General features: G+C 46.8%; 1 protein-coding gene across 1 annotated transcript in view; it reads left to right on the top strand.

Moving 5' to 3' along the window:
• Window positions 1–23,584, top strand: part of LOC147717812 (uncharacterized) — a 363,057-nt gene that overhangs the window by 180,664 nt on the left and 158,809 nt on the right. Inside the window, exons 8-9 of the mRNA XM_086924599.1 lie at window positions 1,253–1,311; window positions 3,283–3,378. Of these exons, the coding sequence (XP_086780725.1) occupies window positions 1,253–1,311; window positions 3,283–3,378 (155 nt within the window). The remainder of the gene's footprint in view (window positions 1–1,252; window positions 1,312–3,282; window positions 3,379–23,584) is intronic.

The following is a 23,584-nucleotide window of genomic DNA, read 5'->3' as shown; positions in this document are numbered from 1 at the left end:
GCTATCAGGCCAGGGTACTGTGCTGGGGGCCCCCCTATATTGTGGGGGCTGCGGGGTCCTATGTTAACCCACTGTCGACCACACTAGGTGCCGCTGAAAGTCTCGCTACTGTCTGTCTGGTTTCTGCCAATCATCAGAGTGTTTACAGATGCCAATGTCAATTTCTGTTCAGTTGATATCTCCAGGGGCCACATCACAATCTGTTCAAGCCCGGGAGCCCATAAATTTGAATGAGCGGAGGGAGACAGCAACAACATAAAGTCTGGTTATGTGGAAATACTACCTGTAACATTGACTCTGGTATCCCCAGCCATGAGGTGCTGAGAAAATGTATGCTCACTAGTAGTAGAACTGAGAAACACTCCTTAACCTGCTGCTAGTACTCATGCATTTCCACTGACACCATCCACTTTTTCAGCTCTCTGTGCAATGTTGACAGTTTTGAGTTATCCCATGACGCTTCCCATGACTCTTCGTGGGAAAATGAAGAGAACCTAATAACTGCAGTGACTACAGAGGGCACTTCTTTATCTTTTTCCAATACTTACAACAAGCTCACTCACATTCGCAAAGTGTGGGTCTAAGAATAAGCAGTCACTTCACATCAGCCTGCACTGGCTCCTAGTATCCATGCCAGTTGTTCCCCCACATTCTTTATGAGCATGGTCCATTATTCATCAAACCACAATCCATTTACTATCATTCTATCAAAAACCTTCATTTATTTTTTCATCTCCTCCTCTCCTCTCCATACCACACCACACCACACTTCCACATAGAATAACTTGGAACATCCCCATCCTTTCAGAGAAGCCATTAAAACCAGGCTAATCCAGTGATAATCTCTCCTGCTCTGCTGTGCAGTTGTGCTGTTTTCTGTCTTCTCTCTTTCTTGAGGACAGGGTCAAGAGGCCACTGTTGCACCTACAAATAAAATGAGCAGTCTCAAGACCACAGGGGGATTTATAAGTATCAAACAGCAGTGGCCTTTTAGCTGTTTGGATTATAACGTCAACATCCCACTAAAAAGCAGCATATACACCACAAAGTATATTCAAGATGTAATTGATTGTTAAAAGTTTTTAAAACTATCAGAGGGGCACATTTTAGAAGGCATCTGTTTAATGCTACATCCAATCCCAACAACAAGTGATGCAAGTTTGGCAATCATCAAATGTAAAAGCAATATGATGTGGCTGTGGGTTGCTTGGAAGTGGCCCTAAAGTATTCTGTACCTCTTCATTTAATGCAGTTTTAGCTGTGCCGAGGAAGACGTGGAGATTAAAGGACATACCATTATCACTGGAAAAGGTGAGCACTTCATTACTGCAATGATCTACAGACTGCCAGGGTTTCATATACATTGCATCCAAGTTCAAGGCTTTTTCAAAACCACAGGGTCCACACTCAAGGACACCAGGAAGGGATCTCAACAAGCTCTTCTAGAATTGCCGAGTCTTGGGCTCCATCTTCACTGACACCAAGATAAGATCTCACAGTCCTGCTGATTAAATATCCTGGCACAGCATTCAGATCTTGATGAGGAGTGCCAGAACTGCAACTAAATTAGTCCCACACTCACTGATGCCGCAATCAGGCAGGGATCTTCCAGAAAGTCTGCTACATTGGGCCCACATGCATGGATACCAGGTTTAGAACCCTAGACTGCACCCTCCTGGGCCCCACACTTGCTAACACCAAGAGATCTCACAGAGATACAAATTCATGGGTCCTATGGTCACCAACATCAGGCTACATACACTCTTGCAGTAGTACAAACACATGAACATCACATGGATCGTTCTCCAGCGCTGACATTTGCTTCATCCTTCACAGCCCCAAGCGGAGCCATCTAGTACTAAAGTATCATGAGCCTCTCACTCACTGAAAGCAAAGTGAACCCTGCAGTAGAACAGCATCAAGAGCCTCTCACTCACTGTCCCCAAAGCTGAACCATCCAGTACTAAAGTATCATGAGCCTCTCATTTACTGTGTCCCTAATGCTGAGCTTTCCAGTACTAAAGTATCACCACCCTCCCACTCACTGAAAAGAAACGGAACCCTCCAGTACTACAGTATCAAGAACCTCTCACTCACTGAAAGCAAAGTTAACCCTTCAGTACTAACATATCACGAGCCTCTCACACACTGAAAGCAAACTGAACCCTACTGTACTAAGGTATAACAAGCCTCACAGTCACTGAAAGCAAACTGAACCCTACAGTACTACTGTATCATGAGTCCCTCCCTCATTCACCCTAAGCAGAGCTCTCCAGTACTAAAGTATCGCCAGCTTCTCATTCATTGTCCTCACAGCTGAGCTCTCAAGTACTGACGCATCATGAGCTTCTCTGCCACTGTCCTCAAAGCTCAGCTCTCCAGTACTAATGCATTATGAGCATCTCTCTCACTGTCCTCAAAGTTGAGCTGTCCGGTACTAGAGCGTCATGAGCCTCTCACTCACTGAAATCAAACTGAGCGCTCCAGAACGAAGTATTATGAGCCACTCATTTGCTGACATCAAATTGAGCCCTCCAGTACTCAAGTACCAAGAGCCCCTCTCTCCCTGACTCCAAGCTGAGCCCCTAGCATTAACGTATCATGAGTCTCTCGCTCGCTCACTCCAAGCAGAGCTCTCATGCACTACTGTCTACCTGACCCCTCTCTAGCTGACATCAAACTTCGGTCTCCACTACAACAGAGCACTGACCTCATGCTGAGCTCTCATGTACCTCATGTATCCTGGGAGGCAGACTCACTGACAAAAAGGGAGTGCTAAAGCATTAGGGGTCTCACTGACACCAAGATGTGCTCTTTAGTATCTTGGGTTTCATATTCACTGACACCAAATGTAGCTTTATTAGCATGAGGGATTTCATAACATGATGGGTCTCATACTCACTGAGGCCAATTAACCCTTAAAGCACCTTGTATGTCACATTCCCTGACTCAAAGTGGAGCTCTATAGCATAATGGGCCTCATATTTACTGACACCAAGTTGAGTTCTCCCATTACTTCAACCTTCATGTATCATTCACCGAAACACCACAATAACCACACTAACTACTATACCCTCACACCTCACAGGTTCCACACTCACTGGCACTGAGCTGGGTCCTCCAAGTACAAAAACCTTACGGGCCCTACACTCAATGGAGTAGATCTCTCTAGAAATAGAATCATCAGTCCCCCATTCAGTTATTACAGCACGGCCTGTACTTGTTTGTGTTGTGTTCTATATTTGAAGCCTGTGATCTCATAAAATAATTATTCTCTCCTAGAAAAAAAAAACTATATGGAGTTCTACCGGGATTGTAAGGAGTGCCTTCTCATGAGGACTGAAGACCACCATCAGGTGGCAGCTCTGCACTTGATGAGTAAGTCTAACTGCGAATGACTGATTTGTTAGAAGCTGGTCTAGGAAGTATAAACATACCTACTTGGTACTCGTCAGGGCATGAACTGGTGAACAGGGACTGAGTGTCCTCTCCAAGGCTGAAGCAGTAGAAATGTAAGGTCAAGATCCTCAACTCAACTAATCCTCCTGCTCAAAGGTTCTTCTCTCAGATCACCTTGGCTGCATTCACAGACTGCAAACAGGGCCGCTTTGCAATGTATTATTATGAGCTCAAGCAAAAATCACATGATACCAGCACTATGTAGACAGTCAAAATGTTAGGGATGAAAATTGGTCTATTAGGCAGTGCAGAAGAGGACCAATCTTTTGCAAATGAGACTTAACTCTACCTCAAACAGGACATGCCAGCCTGTACTGCTAGGCCACGCCCCCTCTGAATGAACACAACAACAACAATCTTTCAGCTGTACAGTGTTTCATCAGTGGTCTTTAGCGCCTGGACACAGAGAGATCAGGGCTCATTGTTGTGGCATTCCGCTCAACCATCTCGTAATGAGCTTGTGTCATTGTATGAGTTTACCACATTATAGGCCAGCATCACAATCAATTGTCCAGCATTGTCCTCCCCTCCACATCTGGGACCACATGTTCTTTCATGTTCTGCAAACACTCTTAGCTATCTTTGATAGGAGCAACAAAGATCCCCAAACCATTGAAACTATTTCCTTTAACCTAGTGGTCACAATGTGACTGCTCGCTCACACATTCCTCTTCACTCAGGTCCTACATACATTCAAAGGACAGAAGAGTTTTGGATAGGCAAACTAACTGTTGTACGCAGATGACACCCAGATCCATATCAAAATGGTTAAAAGGACTGACGTTTACACACATGGTGCCTGATGCAGGTAAACATTTGGAGGTCTTAGACATGGATTCACTCAAATTCACAAACACCAAAATCCTGCTCATCATCGCAGGCACCCGTGGCATCTTTTTGAAGTCTGACTGACATGGGCCTTGTGACATCTTCTAGGTTACACATTTACATCTTGTGTGCCCTTTTTGGTACTCCCATATCATATGTCTTCCAAGTCAATAGCGTGACAATGAAAAGCAGCCTTCCACCTGTGCCTCCAGTGAAACATAATTTGCTTTTGATGTTATTTTATGTAGTAGTTTTTCTAAAATTGTATATATCAGTTGTAACAGTTAGAAAGAGTAGCACGGCAACAGATGTTCTAAAAAACATGATAATCAGTGCTTACCTGATGCTTATTATGAACCTAAATCTGACACTCTTTGGTCACTCCCATGCTGAAGTTAGACCTATTTGAAAGGCTCCTTTTAGTACATTTCTGGACTGACAGCAACAGTATTCTTATTGAAGTTGAGTGCAAAAACTGTTGTATAGTTAAACACCTTGGACAGCCTCGGCTCTTCCTTTGTTCTACAGTCACTTGAAGAAACATTGATGGAACAAGTGACCAGAGGATGGTTAATATTCTTGGCTGTGACTTAGAGGAGTGCCAGTTTCTAGAGACAGATGAGACCATTGCCGCGGATGTATGATGGTACAACGCTGTACATAACACCGCAGTACCATCACAAGGCAGCTTTTACAACGCAAGTCGTTACCACGACTTGCGCTGTAGGGTGCTGGACTTAGGAATAGTATGATTTACTATTCCAACTCCAGCCTACGAACAGTAGGGAAGGTGTTTGAATAGTTAATCACACTATTCCTTAGTCTAGAGTGCCCTCCAGCGCAAGTCGTGGTAACGACTTGCGTTCTAAAATCTGCGTTGTAATGGTACTGCAGCGCCATGACCACGTCGTAATGGTTGTTTACCATTGCCGCAGTATTGCTTGTGCATACTGCCCAGTGATCCTGCACTTTAAAGACCGGTGAGGATATTTTTGAATTCCAGCCTTCCACCCTATTGCACAGTCTAGTGGGGCTAAGACCAGCATGAGTAACTTCTATCCCCTGGCACAACGGATTTAGCTAAATGCCGTAGTAGCATCAACTGTTTTTGAGGTATGGATCCTGATAGTAACTCTGGATCAGCAAGAATGACAGACACAGGTAGGAACATGCAGAAACAACAGATCTACAGATGCTACAGACATAGATAACTACAACAGGTGCTAGCCCGATGCTCCAGAGAGGAAATGCAAAAGAGTGTTGGAACAAAAGTCAAACTGGCATACCATGACCGCAGGAGCTACATTGCAGGAGCAGCAGCCCTCCTGGCACATCAGCAGATGGGGTGGGCATCTCTCTGTGAGTTACCACCACAGGCTAGAGCAGAAGCTCTGCTGTTGTTCACTGCATGCATAACTAGTAGCTCTACTTCAGTCGGTAGACACAGATAGTAAAAGCAGCATGAGTTACCATAAGTGGATCAAAACTCCATAGGAGCTAGAGAGAGTCAGGAAGAGCAACTTGACATGAGTTGCAATGGGAGCAACACAAATCTGTAGGGGCTAGAGACTGGACAAACAGCTTGGCATGTGTTACAAAGGGTGTACCAAAACTCGGTAAGAGCTAAAGAGAGACAGGAAGAGTGATTTGGCATGAGTTACAAAGGGTGGGACAAAACTCCTTAGGAGTTGGAGTGAGAGGATTTTTCCAATTAAGGGGGAGGTTGAAAATGGTTCTGTTGACAACAGCATTGATTTGAGGGATACATTGAAGTTTCATTGAGCATAATAGGCATGATCCTATCCCAAACCAGTGATGATGGCCAAGACCAGCCTGTTACTTATATTAGCAGAAGATTACTCCTCGGAGAGCAGCATTGGAGTGCCATACAGAGAAAAGCAATTGCTGTGGTTAGGTCCCTGAAGAAGCTGAGACCATACCTGTTTGGTTTTCACTTCACTGTTCAGCCACAACCCTCAGATGGCTCATGCAAATGAAAGGTGAAAACCCTTAAACTGTTGAAGAGGTGCATATCCCTACAGGCAATGGACTTTACAGAGGAACACAGACCTGGGACTGACCATGCCAATGCAGATGGCCTTTCCAGATTCTTCCACTTAGACAATGAAGACTCTCTTGGGAAAGGTTAGTCTCCTTTGATTTCGTTTGGGGGTGGGGAGGCTGAATAGGAAAGTGCCACTTCTTGACATGGTCAACCCCACGTTTTGCGCTCTGGTGCTGATGTTGTTGATTGGTAGTGCACTGTGTCCCTGCTGACCAGGCCTCAGTTCCTGTGCTCTTTCCCAGAAAACAAGACAAATTCTTACATGTAGCCCAATTGGTAGGGACTTTAGCACTCCTGTAAGTCCCTGGTAAATGGTGCCCTTAGTATCTGGAGCATGGGTATTAAGAGGGTCTCTTAGGGCTGCACATGTATTATGCCACCCTAAGGGACCAACACACAAACTGCATGCAGTCTTCCATTGCAGAATGTGTGAAATTGTGCAGCCCATTCTAAAAACACGACACTGTCCACTCCCTGTGAGCAATACCCAAGTACACCGCATGTACTATATGTAAGTCAGCCCCACAGCATGCCTTAGAGCCCCAATGCAGAGTGCATTATATACCATGTAAGGGCATATCTGCCTGAACAGATATGCACCTATGGGTTCCATTGCTAGACATTGCAAGTAAACAGGAACCCATTTTAAAGGGGAAACACCCATTACAACTACAGTGTTTTCACGCGGTGCCATCGCAACGTGACTTTCACATCGCAGGCGGCATTACAACGCATGCTACAACTGCGCATGGACATTTACACAGCTAGCGATGACAATGCAATGCCATGAAAGATGCACAACGCAATGCAAGTGCAAATGACATGACAGATGCACAACGCAATGCAAGTGCAAATGACATGACAGATGCACAACGCAATGCAAGTGCAAATGACATGACAGATGCGGTACGGTTGGCGATGTACCATCATACATTCTTGTAATGGGTGTTTCCCAAGACAGCTAACATATAATGGCATTTAAAGCAGTTCCCAGCAACAAACTTTCAATGACCGTGAGAGGAGCACAGACTCCCCTTCTGTCCTGACACCTTCTCTAAACATTCAAGGGCTCCCATGCCGCTCCCCACCCCCGCCACACCGGCGTGCACTGGCCACGGCTAAAAGTCGAATAACCCCTTTTGTTGCCATTGAGTAAATCATTCACAGAGCCGTCTCTCTATTGATGCCTTCCACGGGTGTCACCTTTGCTGAGAAGAGACAGCCGCTGACCGGTTAACCAGTGCTCTCTGATCTTCACCCGTGCATCCCTCTGCTCGCGTCTCCCACGCAGAGCTGTGCCACCGGCTCCTGTGAAGGCAGGGCCGGTTCTAGGATTTGCTAGGCCCTAGGCTAAAAGGGAATGTGCGAGGCCCCTCTAATGTAGATAAGTGGCCCCTTTCAAGGAGACCATTCACAGACACTGTGGGAGGCCCATTGTCCAGCATTTTGGCCCCCCCACAGCTTTAACATTCAGCCCACAAGCATTTCTCACACCTTCAGTCCGACAGGTGTGAGAATTGCTTCTGGGCTAAAAGTTAAAACTGTGGGGGCGCCAAAATGCTGGACAATGGGCTTCCCATAGTGTCTTTAAATGGGTCTCCTTGCAATTGAAGGGAGCGTCTCCCTCCCCTATGTCTCAAGACACCATCCCTGAGAGGCCCCGGGAGGGGGGCCCCTCCGAAGGAGCCTAATTGCAAGGCGACACCTTTCTTTGAAATGGATCCCAGGGAAACAACAGGACACACCACCAGTGCATGGGAACAGAACTGCAAGTTGGAAACTCGGGATAATCCACCTTCCTTCGAAAATTCACTAACACTACGCACATGGCAAAAAGAAAATTCTCTAAAGCAGAAAGGAGGTGCTAGTCACTCACAGCCATTTTCTGGTACCAAAACTTGGAGGCATATTTACAACTCAAAACGTTACCTCTAGAGAAGACCCACAAGTTAATGAATCAGCAATGGTGTTAAACCTAAATTTCATGAGGCAATGTGTCCCCGAGGTAAAGTAAATTGATAAGGGGGCACTCAATAATTGAGTTCTAGATCAGTGGAATACATTTAAAGGTTTATTACACAAATTCTAAAGATTATGGCAGTTTTTGTTATCTCTGTTGGCCTGGCAGAGGTCTATACGCCAGCCCACCTAATTTATAATTGACAGCCAATCTAGCATTAATTTATAATGCATTGACAGGAACCACCATCACATCATTTCCTGTCAATACATGTTTCTGTTTGGTACAGAACTCCATGCTGCTGATGTTTGCCGTGTACCAAACAAGTTCCTTTTTTCATTTTTAAAAAGAAAATCCCAAAACGGGAGTTTCTTTTTGTAAATAAAAAAAGCAATGCTCCCCTCGCCACGGGAGTTCTCTTCCACGGTGAGGGAAGCTGTTAGCAGTTTTCAATATCATTTATGCCAAGGTTTTCCTGGCAGTGACGGGCAGTGAAACCACCTGTCATTTCACCCTTCTAAATAAGATGGGGAAAATGACAGGTCAGCCCTCGATAGCCCTTACTCTACATGGCGTCAGAGGGGACAATTCATGACTCAGACAGCATAATCTCCCTTGTGTTTAACCCTAAGGTCTGCCTGCAATTAAAATTGGCGGGTGAACCACATTCAAGTGGAGTGGAGTGGTGTGGCTCACTGGTTAGAGGCGGCAGACCCGTAAGCAGAGAACGGCCCGGGACCAGGTTCAATTCCCGACGTGGCAGGGTCGTGGACCAGGGTCAAAACGGATTCGATAATTCTCGCCTCGGTGCCTTCTCTAACCAGGGAACACACTTGGCAACTCTGGGCATTAAGCTTGCCTCATCTCTACAACGGCCTCCCACAGACGCCGGGGATGCCTGGTTTTTACCTTGGAGATACCCAGAAAGGGACCATCTCACAGGGAACACCAGGACGGGTTCCCCAGCGGTCTTCATCGCCAGGATACTCCATGGAGTCGCAGTGCGCTTTACAAGTACACCCACATTTACATTCTTGCTGGTAATGATACTCTATCGCAGTTGCGATGGAGTATCCTTATTGCCAAAAATTAAACCGGGCCCTAAGTCATTGCTATGAAGGCTCTCATCAAATAGAGCATACAGAATAAAGAGCAAAATTAAAATAATTCTAAATCAAATCCTAAATGAGCAGCAAAACCATTAAAGAAATAGACATCATTTCTAGACGCATCAGAAAGTCTCCAGGTAGGTTCTAGCTCTCCCCCAAAATCAAGGAAATCAAGGATTTATATATGCAAAAAATGCTTTTTAGATGCAGCAAACCCCAATTTGCGATTCGGTGACCTGTTACCGAATCGCAAAATGTATTTGCATTAGGTATTTGGAAGTGGCGCGTTTAGGGTGTTGCTTCCAAATAGCGAATCCTAAAGGTATGCATGAATGTTTTGTGACTGTGAATGCGGTCACAAAACATTTGCATATTTAAGGAAAATGGGCTACTTTACAAACAAATCCCTTTGATGGCGTAGATTCCTAATGGCTCGCAAATTGCGACCTACCTCTTTAATATGCATGAGGTAGGTCTATTTGTGACCCATCAAGAATTATTATTATTAATTGATTCTTGATAGAGCGCATGGCTACTCTCAGCCATCCCAGCTCTGGTTGCAACCACAAGCAATTTCCGGTCTTACTGCAATTTCTGGAAAAGCCACATTTTTAGTTGTTTCTGAATGTAAAGTGGTGGGTTGTAGATCTAAACTGTAGACGGAGTGAGTTCCATAGAATGGAAGCATTGTACAAGAACATACTCTCAGGATTTTTGGTACCTTAGCTTGGAACAAGTTGGCCGATCTCAGGTTGTGCAGGGATCAGTGAAAGGACAAAAGGGAGCAGTTAATTTTGGGGACTGTGTCCCGGAGGGTCTTATGCACAATGCAGAGTGATTTAAACATTATACAGTCAGTCTGAGATGGACAGCCAGTGCAGGACCTTCAAATCTGGCTTTGCCGAGTGTTTTTTGGGGATGTTATGTAGCAGTCTGGCCGCACAGTTCTGCACGACTTTAAGCTTTCTTGTTGTGGCGTTCAGGGATCCCAGGTAAAGTGAATTACAATAGTCCAGTCGGGGGAGTATCAGTGCTTGTACCATAGTTCTGCATGCTGTTTCTGGGACCCATGGTAATATTTTCCTTAGTTGCCTTAGGATTCCAAAGTAAGTGGCCGCCACTTGTACAGCTTGGTTGTCAAGTTTGAGTGACCCATCCAGCCAGATTCCTAGGCTTTCTATCCTGTCTTTGGGTATTGGGGCTGGTCCCAGCCAGTTCGACCAGTTTATGTTTGAGGGGCCGTTTGCTGTTTTGCCAAGGATCATTATTTCAGTCTTATCCCCATTAAGCTTACGGTATCATTTGTCCATCCAGGTGACCACCTTTCCTAGACATGTTTTGAGGTCGACTGCGTTCCTCTCAGGGTGGTTGAGGGGTACCACCAGTTGGGTGTCATCAGCTCATGTTACTATTTGGGCCCCATATGGAAGGCTAGCTCAGTAGGGGTTTCAGGTACACATTAAAAAGAGTGGGGCTCAGTGAAGAACCTTGTGGAACCCCAAAGGTTCGTGGGATCTTTCTTAAGGTGAGACTGCCTTCAAATACATGGAATGTTCTGTCTGTTAAGAAGGTCTTAAGCCAGGAGGGAGCCCTGCCTGCCACTCCCACCTCTTTGAGTCTATCTGGTAGAATGCCATGAATTACAGTGTCAAGTGCGGCACTCAAATCAAGCAGGATGATTGCCACTGTGCCTCCCAGATCAAAGACTTTCCTAGATTTCTCCATTACTGTTAGAAGTGCTGTTTCTGTGCCTATGTTAGGGCGGAAGCCTGTCTGGAGGTGTGTAGAAGCTCATGGAATTCAAGGTAGTTGGTGAATGTTGCATTTACATGTTTTTCTAAGATTTTACTGACCAGGGGAAGTAGTCATACCAGGTGGTAGTTGCTCCATGTTTCTGGATTAAGGTTGGGCTTTTTTATGAGTGCTTTAACCATGGCGTGTTTCCAACTCAGTGGAACTATCTTGGTAGTTAAGGACAAGTTGAGGACTTCTAGGAGTACTGGTAGAATAGTCTCCTTCACATTACGCAGTAGGTGCGCTGGTGCTGGGTCACAGGGGGAGACCGATTTGACTTTTTTGAAAAGTTTGGAGAGGGCACTCATATCCAGGATTGGGAGGTCGCCCAGATAATTTGAATCCTCCATAGTACTTTCCCCCTTTGGTACTAAAGTTTTCTGTCTGCTGAGGAGGTGGGAATGCATTATATATGTCAAGGATTTTGTTGTTAAAAAATGTTGCCAATTCCTTACATCGCTGAGGGGCTGATTCTGCGGACCTTTCTGGCTGGGGACAGAGTGATAGTTGTTTTGCTATTCTGGCAATTTCCTTTGTGGCGTGCCTGATTAATTTATCCTCCTTGGTTTCTGTCTGATACATTTGTATCGCTTCTCTGTTTTTAAGTTTTTTCTCTGGGCAGCAATCCCTCCTCCATGCCCTCTCTAGTCTTTTACATTTTCGCTTGACTTCTTGTATTTTTCGGGGAATAGCATGGGAGTCTTTTTTCAGCGAGCCTCTTTGTACTCCATTTGTGTATAATAGTGGAGTCGAGAGATGTTATGATCCATTCAATGAACTTGTCATGGGCTGTATTAATTTGGGATCGGGATCGCTTATGGGGTTGGTGGTTGCTAATTCTTGATTCAAGAAGCAAGGAGACGCTGTCACGACGCTTAGCGCGAAGGGCTACAGTTAGTTCTGAAGTGTTGTACTTGTTTTTAAACCTCACTTATTTTTAACAACTCACCTCATTGCCGCTTCCCCGGTCCACCGTTGACTTTAAGTCGGATTGTTGTGAAGGGAAGACGGACTCGCCGAACACACCGAAAGTGACTAGCTAGACTTCCGTTTTACATACTACGCAAGTTAGCAGTTCAGCTTACTTTGGGCTGAACTACTTAAGGGAAAAATTCCTGTTCTCCTGCTTGATTCAAGAAGCAAGGAGACGCTGTCACGACGCTTAGCGCGAAGGGCTACAGTTAGTTCTGAAGTGTTGTACTTGTTTTTTAAACCTCACTTATTTTTAACAACTCACCTCATTGCCGCTTCCCCGGTCCAACGCCGACTTTAGGTCGGATTGTTGTGGAGGGAAGACGGACTCGCCGAACACACCGGAAGTGACTAGACTTCCATTTTACATACTACGCAAGTCTGACGGTCCCTGGGATAAAAGTGCATGTCCCTTCAAACGCGCTCCAAAGGCAAGCCCGTCTGCGCCCGTCCGTGCCAGTACGTCGCCTCTCGCCAGTAATGCTGGCCTCGGCGTACTGGCTGGGCATACTTACTCTAGGGATACCCTCCTAGATCTTAATATATTAGGAACCCGATGTAACAGGACCCCACTCCATCCTCTGGGAGGCCCCTTCCAGTGTCCAGTTCTGCCTACCTAAACCAACTGCTTTTACGCCCCCTAAAGTCACCTGCTCTCAACAATGACTGACAATTTCCCAGCTGAATGTAAGATCCTTAGCTAAACACTATGCCAAAGTATATGATCTCATTGAGGACAACAAACTGGATATTTTGTTCCTTACCGAGACTTGGATACAGGACGACATGACCACAGTCCCTAATTTGGCCGTACCGGCCAGCTATTCCGTGCATACTATAAATAGGCCAACGAGGGGCGGGGGCATTGCTGTGATTGTCAACTCTCGCTAGCCCTGCCTTTTCACCAAAGTTGAAATCGAAGGATGTGAATGTGCTCGCTTTAAATCCGCATCTGACCCTTTCTGGAATTCTGGTGTATAGGCCCCTGGGCAAGACGGCGACTTCACAACTGTTTTTTTTTAGAAGCAGTGGGTGCATTGGCAGTAGGAACTGCAAATTTTTGTATTCTCGGAGACTTGAATCTCCATTTTGATCTTACCTTAGACAAAGAGATTAGCGGCTTGCTAGCAGATTTAGCAGCATTTCAACTGCACCAATTAGTTACGAGTCCCACCCATAGAGGAGGACATTTGCTAGATCCCATCTTTTCTAATATGGAAGCGGTGGTAGTAGATGCCCATATTCCGGTTCCTTGGTCCGATCATATGTTGGTCGGCATGTCGCTACCTCTAATAGAATCATCAGACGCGTCGACTAGTCAACCTGTATACAAGCGCCCCTGGCGAAAACTACGCCTCGATGATTTTTACGCCCTGCTCAGATCAGATCCTCCTGAACCTTTCGATAATACAGAGTCATGGTACGAGATGTTCTGTACCTGGTTAACTCGGGCTCTGGATTCCTTGATTCTGGCTAGCTGGATCAAAGGCCGCTCTCAAGAATCTAACCCATGGTATAATGAGTCTCTAATTACCCTAAGGAAAACCTGTAAAAAATTAGAATGGAACTGGAGGAAATCGTACCACCCGGTTGTAAAAAATTGCTGCACAAAAAAACTATCACAGAGCTATCTGCAAAACACGAGCTGCCTACTATGCCGAGGAGATCAGGCTTAGCTCGAATCCCTTAAAAATCAATTTTTAAAATCTTGAAGGATCTCAGCGCCAAAAAAGCGGCGACACAGGTAACGGTTTCTGAAACTCACTGCGAAGAATTGGCTTCCTTCTTCGTAGAAAAAGTGCGCGCAATTTATAGATCCTTTTTGTCTACACCTTTGCCTACCCCTTGCAGTCCTGAGCCAACCACCAAACTCATGGTGATTCCTGAAATCTCTCATGAGAAATTTATCAGACAATGCGGGAAAATTAAGTCTGGCTCTCCTGCCGACCCCTTAAAGCCTGCCCAATTTAGGGAATCATCTGCGCTTGTACTTGACCCTCTCCGCCAGATTATTAACTCTTCCTTTGAATCAGCCGTGATACCGGCAAGATGGAAACAGGCATGGGTAACACCCATAATTAAAAAACCTATGTTGGACCCCACCAAACCCGAGAATTTTAGGCCTATCTCCCTGCTCCCTTGGCAGGCTAAGGTGACAGAATCCCATGTCAAAAGTATTCCTACTAGCTTTCTCTGCTCTAATAATACTCTGGATGCCTCACAGCATGGTTTCCGAGCCGGTCATAGCACCCTAGACCCTAGCATCCTAGACTCTGGTCAAACGGCGGCACTGATCCTGCTGGATCTGAGTGCCGCCTTTGACACGGTCTTGCATCCGGTCTTGCTACATCGTCTGGAAGAAGCCGGTGTTGGGGGACGTGCTCTGGAGTGGTTCAAAGCCTTTCTAACAGGAAGATCATTTCAGGTTTCCACTCCCCCGTTCCTTTCCAAGGAACGAACTATTGAGCAGGGAGTCCCCCGGGGCTCAGCACTCAGCCCCACGTTATTCAATCTTTACGTACAGCCACTGGCTGCGGTCGCTAAGCAATGGGAGCTCTCAATGGTCTCATATGCTGACAACACGCAGCTAGTGGTGGCCCTGGCGGAGGATGCCGTTGTGAGTGCAAGCAGGTTTAAGAGCGGCATTACGGCCTTGGCTAACTGGATGACCTCTAATTATTTGCAGCTTAAAGCAAGTAAGACAGATGTGTTATTAGTGGGAAAAAACGCTTCTGCATGGGACGAAAAATGGTGGTCCAATACTCTAGGGAACTTTCCCGACCCAAAAACAGAAGTAAAAAATCTTGGGGTCTGGATAGACTCCTCTCTCAGTTTTAGCACTCATACCAAGAAAACGGCAGCCACATGTTTTGGGATCCTACGGAATCTCAAACCTATTCTAAAATTCTTTGATCCTCCCACCCGCCAGCTCATAGTGCAATCTACTATTCTCTCTCGCTTGGACTATGCGAGCTCCTTATTGTTAGGAGCCAAACAGGTAGAGATTGGAAGAATGCAGCGGGTGCAAAATGCGGCAGCAAGAATCTTGGTAGGCCTCCCTCGCTTTCATCCAGTGGCGAGCACCTTGGGTAAACTCCATTGGCTGCCTGTGGCCAAACGGATCCAATTTAAGGCTCTATGTCTATCGTTCAAGATCTTAAAGCTTGCGTCTCCACCTATGCTCTGTTCGCTACTTACCCCATATGTTCCCCGACGATCTTTGCGGTCGGAAGGCCAGCACCTGGTAGCGGTCCCTCGAGTGAAACGCTCTCGGATGGGCGGCCGCTCCTTCCGCTATATGGCTGCTAAATTATGGAATTCCTTGACGTCCCAGTTACATGGATTAAATGATCTCTTGACTTTCAGGAAAGCCATTAAGACCTACCTTTTTCCCCTAGACTAGATCCTAGAGCTTGTTATGTTAGGGCCTGCCGTGCTTTGTAGAGGCAGTTGCCCTCCTTGCTGTTTTGACAACGCCGGGACGCCCCTTGACTGGGTCAGCTGAGCGCTATATAAAAATATGTAACATAACATAATGTATTAGCCGGGATTTCGGGGTCTAATTTTGCCCACGGTCGGTCCCAGCTCTTTGTGAGCTGGTCGTTGGTAGGGGTCCTTGATAATTTCCAGATGATTGGTATTATAAAATGGTCTGACCACGGGACTAGGGAAGGATTGTTTATAGAAGTATTGTCTATATTTGAAAATACATGATCTAGTATGTGTCCTTTGTTATGGGTTGGGCTGGTTACTTTCTGGTTAAATTATAAGCCTGCATATTTTGTATAAGGCTGAGTGCATCGCCTTTATTGGGATCCTTCAGATGCAGATTTAGATATCCTAAAATAGTTAAGTTAGCGGCTGAGTTTGCTCTCATTGCTGCTGTGTCTGTAAGGGATTCGATTAACTTTCCACATGGGCCTGGGGGTCTCTTTATTAGAATTCCTGATAGGGAACATGTGGGGGTGAAGGTGAGTGCAAAACCCATGCTCTCACAGTCCTATATGATATCTGCTTCAATGCGCCCTTTTACGTGGTCTTTAAGGATAATAGCTAACCCCTCCCCCCTTCCAAAGTACCCTGTCTTTCCTCAATATATGGTGTCCTGGGAAAGTGCTTGTACCACGTCTGGGTCTGCATCTTTGTGCAGCCATGTTTCTGTCAGAAACAGTGCCTCAGGCTGTTGTTCACTGAGTAAGATATTGATTTCAGGGTAGTGTTTTGGCAGGAATCTGCAATTCATCAGGAGTAGCTTAAGCTCTGTAGTATTCTCTTTATTAGCAGGGAGCTGCACTGGGTTGTGCAGTTTAAACGGGCAGTTAGTGCATGTACTGCTGCCAGATGCCGGACTTATGCTGTGCTTACATTGCTCAGTTTCGACCTTTCGGAGTGCTACCAGTAGGTGCTCTGTGTATGTTATGTGCCTTATGCTTGATCCAGGGGGTCTATCCCCCGGTCCCGGCTGGGCGCGCACGTTGCGCGAGTCCGCTGTGCTTCCGCGCTGCCATGCGACTTAGGTAGTCAGTGGCTCCACCCCCTGACCTCTGCCCTGTGCCGCGCCTCCTGACACCGTTTCCCTCCACTCAATCGGAAAACTCTGTGGTGGACCAGGGATTTAGGTGATTTAGCAGGAGAGCCGGAGAACGGTAACAGCTTGGTGAGTGAATTGCAACAGTTTAATATGAATACAAAATTTTCTAGCTATCGCGACAAGAATTTTCATTCTATTAAGGACACGGAAGTGAGGATTATGCTTTCTCATTTCTTTACTGCAAAACACAGCAGCCAATGAAAGTAAAACTACATATGTAAAAAACTACAATATCCATGAGGCTTTGAACCATGCCTCCAATATAACGTCCATCACATCATGAACAAGCATATAAAGTAGAGAGACACTAATCCTGCCTCCTCTTTCTTAGTGCAAAGAAGTCCTATAAGAACAAACTAAATCTTTGAATTCTCAACGGAGAAATGAACAGTTCCTGTAAAAGGTTCTCAACGGAGAACAATCCAAAACCAGCGATGGCGTCTGCTTCCATCTTGAAGGCACGTCCACTCCATCCGGAGAAGGCACTCAACTTTTGTTGGAATCATTTCCTACAATAGAAAACAAGGTTGAGAAAGGGAGCCCACAACTAAATTTCTCCATGGGTGGGCATAAAAGTTGTTAAACAACATAATATAAAAACAACTTTACAGTTGAATAACTGTCCCAACGGGTGGGATAATCCTCGCCTCCGTGTCCTTAATAGAATCTAAAATTCTTGTTGCGATAGCTAGAAAATGTTGTATTCTATAGCAGGACCAGAGGCTTCTGATTATGCTGGTTCAAAGCTCATCAATCACAGCATCAGAAACATGAGGAATAGGTTTGTAATAAAATATTTTAAACATTGAGTCTGACGACCAATCAGCTGCTTTAAGAATGTCCTCCAAACGGGACCCCAACAAGTAGGCTTTAGAAGCCATAGCTCCGCTAGCGGAGTGAGCGCCATAAACAGATACATCAATGCCAGATTCCGACATAATCCATCTGACCCACCTAGCTAGAGTAGCAGCAGCGACCGGTTTGAATGGCTTTTGTACAGAAATTAACAGCTGACCCAAAGGGTCCACCCTGTGAGAAACAGTACGTTCTTCATAACTTTTTAAACACAGCAAAACACATAACTTGCTGTTGTGTGGAAAAGCAGGATACTCCACTGATCTAGACATGGTCTTAGTTCTTCTTGTGATAATGAAGGAGACACCCTGTGGAGAAAACATCCTACCAGCTAGGTCTAAGGCTCTAACATTAGGCACCCTTCGACATGAAATAAGGCAGAGCAACATAGTAAGCTTAGCAGAAAGCTGCTTCAAGGAAAGATCACCATTGTCTGGCCAGGATTCCAAGAGAGTAAGAACTTTCGTAACATCCCATAAAGTAGAATACCTAGGCAGAGGTGGCTAAGCCACACAGACCCCTTTAAGTAACATACATACCAAGGGATGCATCTCCACAGGCTTACCATCAACATGATCGTGACCAGCAGAAATAGCAGACCTGAAGTTATTAACTGACCTGTAAGCAAGTCCTGATTCAGCACATTCCGACAAGCAATTCAGTACATCCGTTATAGATGATCCCACGGGATCCACCTGTTTTGAAAAGCACCAACACACCCATCGCTTCCAGGAAGCAGAATATTGTTTCCGGGTGGAAGGAGCCCACGCCTGTTGCATAAAACCGGCAGCCGCCTGTGAAAGTCCTGCAATGCTCTCGTGTCTCCGGAGAGCGTCCTCACCATAAGGTTATTTGGTTCTGAAGGACCAAGGGGTGGCATGACCCCACTGGGTCCAGGAGAAGCGTCGGGACTGTCGGGAGCAGGAAGGGGAGGTCCACAGACAACTCCAACAGTGTGGGAAACCATGATTGAGTCGACCAAAACGGGGTCACCAGGATCAGGGAAGCCCTCTGGCGCTGGACAAAGGCCGCCACCCTCGGTATGAATACAAACGGAGGAACAGCATAATTCCTCTGTTGCCCCCAATGTTGCAGGAATGCATCTGTTCCCATCGCCATTGGGTCTGGTCTCCAACTGAAGAACCGGGGAAGTTGGGCATTGAGGCGAGATGCAAACAGATCTATCTGGCAGGTACCTCGCATGTCCATGATCTGCGTAAAAAGTGAGGTAAGAAGCTTCCAATCGCTGAAGTTCCTGAGAAACCGGGAGTTCCAATCCGCCACCTGATTGAACTTCCCTGGAAGATACTCCGCCACTACAGAGATCTTGCGATCCAGGCAAAAATGCTAAAACTCCGTCACAATGTGTACTAGCATGCGGGACCTCGTTCCCCCCAGACGGTTGATGTATCTCACCGCTGAGACATTGTCCATCCGAAGCAGAATGCAACAATTGCTTTTCAGCTGTGAGATAGACTTGATGGCAAAGGACCCTGCCAACCATTCCAGACAATTTATGTGCAGCTTTAGCTCGTCTGCTGACCATCGTCCTCCTGTGGTAAACTCTCCACAGCGAGGGCTCCAACCCCACTGACTGGCGTCCGACTCGACAACCACGTCTGGGGCGGTGCCGAAGATTGCTCGCCCGTTCCAAGCTGTCATGTGCTCTAGCTACCATTGAAGCTCCTCTCGAGCTTCTGGAGAGAGGGGAATGAGGTGATTGTAATGGTAATTTTTTCTTAGATAAAAGATTTTTAGTCTCTGCTGGGCTCTGTAATGTAATGGACCCGGGAAGATAGCCTGGATTGAGGAGGCCAGAAGGCCTACAATTCTCGCCGGAACCCGCAAGGAAATCTTCTCCTTGGCTAGCGTGGTTCTGATCTCCCTCTTTATGGACCTGATTTTGCTCACTGGAGGAAGGAGTTGCGCAGACACTGAATCTATCATGAAACCCAGGAATTCCATCTGCTGGTCGGTGTCATCACAGATTTCTTGGCATTGATAATAATCCCCAAATTCTGTAACAGGGTCGTTGTCCACCCTAGATGTGTAAGGAGAATTTCCCGATCCTGTGCCAGAATCAGCATGTCGTCCAGGTATACAATGAGACGCACCCCCATCTCTCGGAGACGAGAGACCACTGGTTTGAGGAGCTTTGTGAACACCCACGGTGCTGAGGAGAGGCTGAAGGGGAATGAACAATACCGGAACCATTGCCCTTTCCATGGAAGCTGCAAGAACTTTTGATGTGAGGGGCAAATGGGGACCTTGAGGTAAGCATCTTTTAAATCCAGGCGGACCATCCAGTCGTTCTCCAGCGGGAGATCTCGCAAGAGGTGAATACCCTCCATCTTGAAGTGACGAAACACTACAAAGGGGTTGTAATCTCTCAAATTTAAAACTAGGCGTTGGCCGCCAACCTTTTTCAGTACCAAAAAGACGTTGCTGCAAAAACCTTCTGGAATGAAGGGTCCTACAGCAATGGCCTGTTTGGCCAACAACTCTTCTAGCTCTGAGTCTATAAAACTCTGCTCTAGATGGGCAAAAAGGAGAGGCTGTGGAGGAAAGGCTTGACAAGGACAATCTCTATCATCTCTATGCAGTAGCCCCTCACGGTCTGAAGGACCCACACATCTGACGTGAGTTTCTCCCAATTCATTATAAAATGTCTCAGCCTGCCCTCCAGAGGAATAACAGGACTCACCGGACTTACCAGAGGACTGATTGTCAAAGTTCTTGCAGCCTTGGTTGACACCCCGATTAAAGCGGCCTCTGTATCCGCGGGATCTGGATGGGTAGAACCCCGCCTTGTGGGGCTCTTGGGTGTATCCCCCTCTGCCACGCAAAGGGGCGTATCCTCTCTGAGGACTGTTATTGGAGAAGCGGCCGGTCGAGCATCCCCTGCCACGCCCGGCCCTTCCAGAGACCTGATGCAAGACCCTCTTCAATGAGGCTTGAGACTTATCAAGGGACGCGAATGTACTAACAAATTTTGCAATATCCTTCACAAATTTGTCTCCAAACAACTGTCCTTCAGCCAAAGGTCCCGGCTCCGATGAAGCCAGCTCCACCAACTGTGGGTCTATCCGAAGGAGAACAGATTTCCTTTTCTCCAAGGCCAGTGCGCAATTAGCATTCCCAAGCATGCAGGTAGCGCGTTTCGCCCAACCGGCCAAAACCTCAGGGTGGATGGCGGCACCGGTCTCTTGAGCTTGGAGGGCAAACTCTAGTATCTTGGCCAAAGGGCCGGAAAGGTCGAGGACCTTGTCCTGGCAAGCTCGAAGTGTGCGGTCAATTCCCTTCTTGGGGTCTTTCTTATACTTCTTAAGGAAGGTGGTCATGGAGGTGCCAATGTCGGGGTTAATAGCCACCTTGTGGGCTAGGTCAGGAACGGGGCATTCGGATTTAAGGTGGGCTCTGACCTCCTTGTTAAATGCCTTACGCAGGTGCGTTTCTAAGTATTCTGCCACCGCCGGGGGTGGAACCCAATCAGAAGACCTGGGGTGGACAATGTCCGAAGAGTCAAACAGGAAGGGGGACGGGGTAACGGGAAAAGAGGAATGTTTACGCTTTTTTGCATGTTTACGTGCCTTGGAATCGTGAGAAGAATCCGTATCTGTATCGGTATCGGTAGTGGTGTCCACCACAGGAATAGGAGAGGCTTTAGGTAGGCAAGGAGCTGGACAGCATCCTTGGCACTTTCCTTAGCTTTATAAAGCTTGGAATAAGAATGGGCATGAGGCCAAAAGGAGCCAGAAGGGTCGCTGGGACTGGAGGTCGGGGGCTGGGAAGAACCAGATGGAGGGGGATCCTTGGGACCAGGAGGGGCATCCAACTCCAAACTTTTGGGTCAAGGGCAACAAGGCAGAGGATAGCGCCCTGTCTAGTTTGGCGTCAAGCTTCCTATCAATAAGGTCTTCCATGGTCCCATCGTTATAATACTCCTCATCACCTTGCTCATCCACAGCGTCCACCTCCTCCTGATAGCAATCAAGGTCTGCCATCTTCCAAATGGAATGAATTCCAATCCACAATCCCCAGAGGGAAGCTTAATTATCAGCCCTAGGCCAAGGGCGTCGGTTGGGAGTGTGCCTGGCGCAGGAGCCAATAAAGAACAGTACCAAAAACTGGGGAATAACTCACAGTCACTTCACAGTGGAGGAGTGTGGAGGAGTGTGGCTCAATGGTTAGAGCGGCAGACCCTGATGCAGAGTTCTGGCCAGGGACCAGGGTTCGATTCCCGCCTCGGCGGGGTCTCGGGCTCAATTTCCTCGGACCTGTTAATTCTCGCCTCGGTGCCTATTCTAATCACGCTGCAACTCTGGGCAATAGCTTGCTTAGCCCCAACAGCGCTAAGGAGGCCTGGCTTCACCCTGGGGGTGCCCAGGAGTGGACACTTCACAGGGAAAGCCAGGAGGGGTTCCACAGCGGTATGAGTATCAGTGCCAGGAAGCCGAATAGGCGACACCGCAAGGTGACCGTCTGGTGACAGTGGGCTCTATAAGTACCATGACATTTACATTTACATTTACTTCAGTCCCACTCTAGGACTAATGGAGGGAAAAAAGGCCCTAGACTGCAGCTGCAGGTAGGGACCGTCCAAAAATTGTGGGCCAAAAAGGTCCTGGTACCTCAAGGGTTAAATCAGAGGATTAGCCCGGTAATCGGCTGTTGAAACGCTGGCTCCACTCTCACAAAGGCCCCTTAATTGGCTCCTAGCCGCGCTGTGGAAAAACCCCTATTCAGCCCGGGGAATGGCATCAGAGATCGGCACATGCAAGGCGCTGTAACGACCGGATTCTCGGACCAGATAGAATCAGCTCATCAGAGCACCACCAACCCAGCCGGAACGTAATCACCTCCCTCCTTAGGACCTATTTACAACAGGTATCTATGTCTCCTACCCAAGGATGGGGATTAGCAATGTACATACCTAAGTTTTCTACAATATCACACTCATACCAGTTAGTCTCGCGGCAACTCAGGCCCAGACCATTCTACCCTGGGGCAGTTCTGAATATATACAATTACACACTGGCCACAACCAGTGCTCACTCAAGCCACAATCCGGTGGGTATACATACCAGTATCCTCCCTGGTACTCTCTTTTATCTAACAAGCCACAATCCTGTGGGTATAAACACCAGTGTCCCCCCTGGTGCTCGCTTAACAAGCCACAATCCTGTGGGTATAACGCCGCATCCCAACGACGATCACTTTCCTATGAATACCATTAGCCCTCCATATTGGGGAATCTCTTGCTATTTACTAAGGGTGGAATACTACGATATTATGAGTCACAACGATAACCGAATTAGATGATATGCGACTTATCCTCTACTTCAAGGGCTTCTCTCTCCCTCATTTTTCGGTCACTGCTTACCTGATCGGGAGTTGCGTCCGTTCGCGTAATAGTAACTGACTAGAAGAACAGGTTACCTTTTCGTATAAGAATAAGAGGCACATACCGGTTCACTAAGAACTGGGGTACTTTATTTATCATAATAACAATATCAATATAACACTATACTATAACATATAGCCTGCAAAGGAAAATGAAAGGTTAGAATGTGCACGCTACAAAGAAAGGGTCAACGTCACCTTATTAACATGAAGTCTGGACTCAGCAGTCATCAGGGTTCCCTTCTCGTCTGTGTCTTGGCTCATCTCTAGGGTCACACCTCTGCAGTCACGGATACACGTCTGCACCGCTATGCTCTGTCTCCTTCGCCTCCATCCAAGTCACTGGAACCTTCCTCTCATCAGCTGCTTTCTCTCTGGCTGTTCTGCACTACTCCTCTCTCCTCTCAATCGCGGACCATCTTCACTTCTCGGCTTCAATCTTATAACTCAGTTTCAGCCACTCTGGCATTCGTTCTCTTAACTAACTGCTTCACTCTGAATGCTCTGATCTTAAAGGTCAAAGCTCGCCAGCTGCTCCATCTAAAATA

The sequence above is a fragment of the Lissotriton vulgaris genome, chromosome 5, assembly GCF_964263255.1.
Source record: "Lissotriton vulgaris chromosome 5, aLisVul1.2, whole genome shotgun sequence".
Taxonomy (NCBI): Eukaryota; Metazoa; Chordata; class Amphibia; order Caudata; family Salamandridae; genus Lissotriton; species Lissotriton vulgaris.
Note: the sequence above shows the minus strand (reverse complement) of the source record. Positions and strands in the feature narration are given on the sequence as shown.